This window comes from Nanorana parkeri, unplaced genomic scaffold (assembly GCF_000935625.1).
Source record: "Nanorana parkeri isolate BGI_ZX_2015 unplaced genomic scaffold, ASM93562v1 scaffold960, whole genome shotgun sequence".
Classification (NCBI taxonomy): domain Eukaryota; kingdom Metazoa; phylum Chordata; class Amphibia; order Anura; family Dicroglossidae; genus Nanorana; species Nanorana parkeri.
In genome coordinates this window covers 460,865-466,254 of record NW_017307228.1, presented here as the reverse complement: position 1 = coordinate 466,254, position 5,390 = coordinate 460,865, and the positions used below count along the sequence as shown (strand labels likewise).

Below are 5,390 nucleotides of genomic sequence, written 5' to 3'. Positions count from 1 at the left end.
ACCATAGATCTATTATGTACACACATATTCACACCTTTTTCTGAATTCATCAAGGACATTAAAAACTTGTAGATAAAAGGAACAAAATCTCTGCTGGAAAGTAGAAAAACAAAGGCTGAAAAAAATGGACTCAGTAGATCAAGTAACAAAAAACTGATCGATATATTAAAAAAAACAACAACTTTAAGACCAACTACATTACAGATATCCATTTCTAACATTTTATTTCACATAATCAGCTGACTTAAAGTGTATCCGGCCTGCAAGCGACAGTGTGGCCATTTTGTGCACTGATCCAATAATCACTAAATTAACCATTTAACATATAAATACGATCAGGTTTCATTGGATACCTGTGCTCTGGAGTGGTTTGGGCAGTGTTTTATACAATGCAGGGTGAGCAGAATTTGGTTGCCCACACTTGAAGCATTCATTGAATACTAAGGACCTGTTTACACCAATACATTAAAAGATACTTGTGCGAAGGAAGGATGGAGGCAACCATTACTGACCTCTTTAAAATGATCGTTTTCTGGATGTCAAACAGAGTTAAGATCTTCAAGTACAGGCAGTCCAGTCCCCGAGTTACATACCACGGCTATTACTGTACAGCAGGGGTAGTTGTAATGCTGCCGCTGAGTGCCCACCTTTTTGGGTCTGGTTCGTAGTACTGTACGTACATTACAGGAAATTGGCTCTTGTTAGAGGTGTAGACGAGGGGTGCCCACCTCTTCTTCTGGGTCACTGTGAGCATTTTACTGCTGTCTGTATCCTCTAGAAAGATTTAATCTCACTTCCTGTCCTTAAGACAACAAGAAGTGAAAGGACATCTACCCCTAGGAAGGGGAATTCACTCCTGTAAGAGTGATCATGGGAAAAAGGTGTCCCCATTGAAGCTTTATCATCAATCCTTGTTTCACGACAATCCAATTGTCACAGGGACAGAAAGTGAGGTGAAATCTTCTGAACAAGGGCACACACAGCAAAACAAACTTTACAGGGGGTAAACCCTTCCATATGCTATCTAAAACAAAAAAACGAATTTGCCTGTTTCAATAACATACAAATTCAACTTAACAAACCTACAGTCCCCATCTTGTTCGTAACCCGGGGACTGCCTGTACTGAGCAGGAACATGTATGTAGACCAAGAGATCTCAAAATCGGCATGCATGTTCTGGTCAGAGACTCCATTTTGAAGACAGGCAAGCTACTAGCGTCATCAGAATAAGATCAGCAGTGACTTGCTACTCTCAATATACATTTTAAAACGACATAAGAAGCCACTGGTTTTAGTTGGGTATTCAATAAACACGAGGGATAGAGGGCCACAAAATGCAACACCATTGCACAGTTTTTGCCCAGGGGTAACCAGCACAGCAGAAAATTGGAGAGGTCTGCTAGACATGGACTTCCATTGCTGGGCGCTGGGAATGTATAGCAGATCCATGAGCTAAGAAACGGGATGGAATGCCACGATGGGTTTCATACGACTGAAGGCAATCCTATACTTTAAGGGCTCCTTACCACCATGTGCATTTAACAGTGTTGATCTGCATTGATCAACACAAGGGCACACAGAAAACAATTGTACCTTGTTCACACTATACATGCGAGTTGGTGTATGCAGCATACAAATGAAGAATGTCTGCAAAGCACTGCAGGGCATAAGTTTGAATGAAATGTCAGCAGGGGCATGTTACACAAGGCATAACGCGCCCTAGCTAATTTAAACGGACCCTAAAAGGAGGACTTTGGTTTTGACCAACCACGTCATCAACTCTGATTTACCACTTATCATAAAAAAGCATCATTGTATCATCCCATTCATATCCTTTTTGTTTACATAGCCTGTGACTATACAAGAACGGTGTCCAAGACTGCAGCCAGTGCTTCCACAACAACATGCATATTGTCATTTTCAGTGCACTAACCCATTACAACCAACAGAACTCTTTTGCCCAAGTTAGACAAGTACAAAGGAGGATGGTTTCCACGAGCTATAACACAAAGTAAATTGACAACTCAGAAAAGGACTGTCACATAAAAGAGGGCCAGAGTACATACTAGTGATATCCCTGAGGTACAAAAGGCAGTGGCTCCTTAGGCACCAGTCACATATGTCAAAACTGGTCACTTTTAGGCAACAGGACAAAGTCTGCCATTGTGGGCAAAGCATTGTGCAGAGTCATCCCATCCGGATCTAATAAAAAGTCAGTGAGTGGTCTATGTGTATTTCAAAGTCTGCAGGGCACAACAAGGATCATTGGAAACCTGACCTCTCGCACAATAGGGATCAAAGGAAACCTGTACACCCAGGGTAACACACCATGCAAACTCCACCCAACTTCCTACTGCTTGCACAGGGGGTAGTTATCCGTCCCTCGTAGCCTGGAAGTGGGCCCAGAAATGGCTACATCCCCCAGTGGGACTGGTTACACCTACCTCTCCCGCAGTAGTTCCACCAGAGTTACTATTGTTTCTACATACAAAATGGATACCTGCAATAGATATCACCTGGTACACTTTAAATCTAACAGTGCAAAAAAAGTCTGTGGAGACACAAATCTACACGTTTTCTCCCTCTTTAACCGATGGCTCAAGTGTTTTTGGTGCAAACAGATGTCTTTGCTACGACAACACAAAACATTTTCATTTTGGAGTTCTGTTGTGAAAAAAGGTAAACTATATCAAAGACACGGGGTGCTTCTTCCAATATGGCAAGCAAGATTTTTTTTTTTTCTTTTATTCTTTCCTCTGAAACATTGTTGAAGTCCAGCCCGCTGGACAGATTAGGGAAAAGCAACTCATCTTTGGGGAGATTTAATAACATCCTTCTTTCCAGGAGTCGTCATTTCCCAGTGTGTTTGACTTTGAGGAAAGAGATCTATAATAACAGAAAAACAAGATAATGTTCATTTATTGGAGCAACCCATGAAATAATTGGTTTTCAGGATGCGAGGAAGGCTGGTACACCATTCCAGATTCAGAATGAAGCAAGCACTCTCCGTCGCCTGCATTTACTAGCCAATGCATCTCCGAGGGCGCCAGCAACCCTCGAAACCTGAAATGCTCTGATACGCAAATGCCAACTTTGATTCCCTAAAATTGATGGCGGCCATACCTTCACCCACACCTTGCTACTGGCTTCAAACCTGCCAGCAATTAAATAGTAAAAAGTCAGAACTTGCAACATGATCCGCTGATCAAGCAACACAACACAGACTGATAAAGTTATATGCAAACCAACACTGCACTGGAAGATGACCTTGGCCACTCCTCTTGTGAGTGTTCTTATAGAAGAAGATTGAGGCTACCCGTTACATTGAGGGAGGAATTGGGAAACTTTGGAAGAGGATTGGGGCAAAGCAAAGGTAATTGTTTTTACAGGAAAAGCCAAGATTTCCATAGACTATTACCTGCTCATACACACCTCTATCTACTGATCACTTTGACACATGGTTTTCACTGACATTTACTTATGCAGTTGAATTGCCCGGGTTTATAGATGTCTGAGTAACACTCAATGTAAACAAGAAATGACGTTTTTAGTTTCGTCCCCCACTTCCAAGCTAAACGTAGATTTAGTTACAAAGCTTCTGGCAGGTAATATGGTTCTCACATTTATTTAAACTCTACATTTCTTTCAACTGTGTATCGATAAAAAGACAGATATGAGAATTAGTGGTCAGTAGGGATGCACTGATACCGGTTTTTCAGTAGTGAGTATCGATATTTTTCTTTCGGTACTCGCCGATACAGAGTACCGATGCCAGTAGGCATGGAGCCGGCTTCCCGGGCAATCGGGAAGCCAAGCAGTGAGTAATGACATGCCGCCCGGCAAGTCTGCTCCATATTTGGCCGGCTTAATTGTGATTGGTTGGGAAGCAGGTTTCACGGCCAATCAGGAAGCCGAGCGGCAAATAATGACCCCACCATCCGGCTGATTGGCCAGCAAGCAGACTTCCCAGCCAATCAGTATGGAGCCGGCTTCCTGATTGCCCAGGAAGCTGGCTCCATGTTGCCCTATGGCACTGCCAGTCAGAGGAAAAAAAACTCCTATGGCACTGGCAGTCAGTTCCTGTATCGGAGCATTTGGGAGAGTATGAGTACTCAACCAAATACTCTTATCGGTAACTCTCAGGTTCCACATATCTCCAGTATCAGATGTCAGGCCCACATGGGTCTAAGGGGAATTTCTCAATACTTAGGGATACACTGAACCTAGCCTCAATTTAAGGCCCACCATCCCCAGCAGCATATTCTTGTCTTTTTGCTCCTGCATAATTTCACTTCACTGCCAAGCGCAAGTTTGATCTCCTATAAAAGCTTTCACAGTTACATCGGCTTATATTCGGGACGGCTTATACTCGAGTATATACGGTATCTCTTTGCCCGCACGTGACAGCCCCAGAAAATCACCAAGCACCAGATTTCACACACTCAGACACAACAGGCACTTTCTTGACTCCCAGAAGTTGAGCGGAACTGCAGGGGAGCAAAGTAAAAGAAGAATGCCGCTGGTGGTACCGGGTTAAAAAGCAAACCCGTTTAATCACAAACAAGGGCAAAGATTTACATTTGGTATGACACTAAACACAGCTGCAGAAAAATAAAATAAAAGACACAAAGGACACTTGCCTTCTAGATGGTTGCATCATCTTGCTTTTGGGAGTTGCGTTCCCTGCAGGGGACTGAGCTTTTCCACCCGAGTGCTTCATGGTGGGTGGATTGTTTCCAGTTCTAGAAACAGCACCAGGGATGGCTGGAATTAAGCCAGGTGAAGATTGCATTTTACGAAGACTGCTTGTACTATTGTAACCAGATGATTTTATTGGCTGCTTTGAGTTCAGGAGGGAACTTGTGCTTAAACCTGTTTTAATTGGTTGACGGAGAGCTGCTGCTGGCTGGCCGGAGCTGTACCTCAGTTTACTTGGTGCATTACCTATAAAATAAAGATCCACATATTATCCATTTATATTGTATGATTTGAGATCGCAGTGCATTTTTGTCCTTCCAATATAAAGTTTATATGTTTTTAAAATGGATAAAATGACACATGAAATCTCCTTTGACTTGCTGTGCCTGCACAGTCAATCCTTGTAGACTTTTATGAGGCCATCTCCCAATACGGGAGGCACTTTGAAATTGCCCTATAGAGGTTCATGGGGATAGATTTTGTGGAAGTAGCCAGTGGTATGAGACTTTGGCTGCTAGATGTCAAGATTATGGCAAGGTGCAGGCATGGGTTTTAGGCTATTTGAGGGGAAAAAGGCATTCAGGATAGTTATCCTTTACTCAATGTAGACTTCAGGTTTAAAGAAAATCCTGCACTTAAAGGTTTTTTTTTTTTTCTAGTTTTGGATTGGGGGGGGGGGTTGTCTAGGATAT

At 42.8% G+C, this 5,390-nt stretch overlaps 2 protein-coding genes across 3 annotated transcripts in view; one reads left to right on the top strand and one right to left on the bottom strand.

Annotated features, from left to right (window-relative positions):
- The window catches only part of VAMP7 (vesicle associated membrane protein 7), a 37,546-nt gene extending 32,229 nt beyond the window's left edge, over positions 1-5,317 (top strand). For both annotated transcript variants that reach the window (XM_018566589.1, XM_018566588.1), the window contains exon 9: positions 5,307-5,317. The gene's annotated coding sequence lies outside the window, so the exon portion shown is untranslated. The remainder of the gene's footprint in view (positions 1-5,306) is intronic.
- The window catches only part of LOC108795349 (SLAIN motif-containing protein-like), a 26,293-nt gene continuing 23,353 nt past the window's right edge, over positions 2,451-5,390 (bottom strand). Inside the window, exons 8-9 of the mRNA XM_018566587.1 lie at positions 4,641-4,944; positions 2,451-2,886 (exon numbers count right to left, since the gene is read on the bottom strand). Of these exons, the coding sequence (XP_018422089.1) occupies positions 2,823-2,886; positions 4,641-4,944 (368 nt within the window). The 3' untranslated portion in view covers positions 2,451-2,822. The remainder of the gene's footprint in view (positions 2,887-4,640; positions 4,945-5,390) is intronic.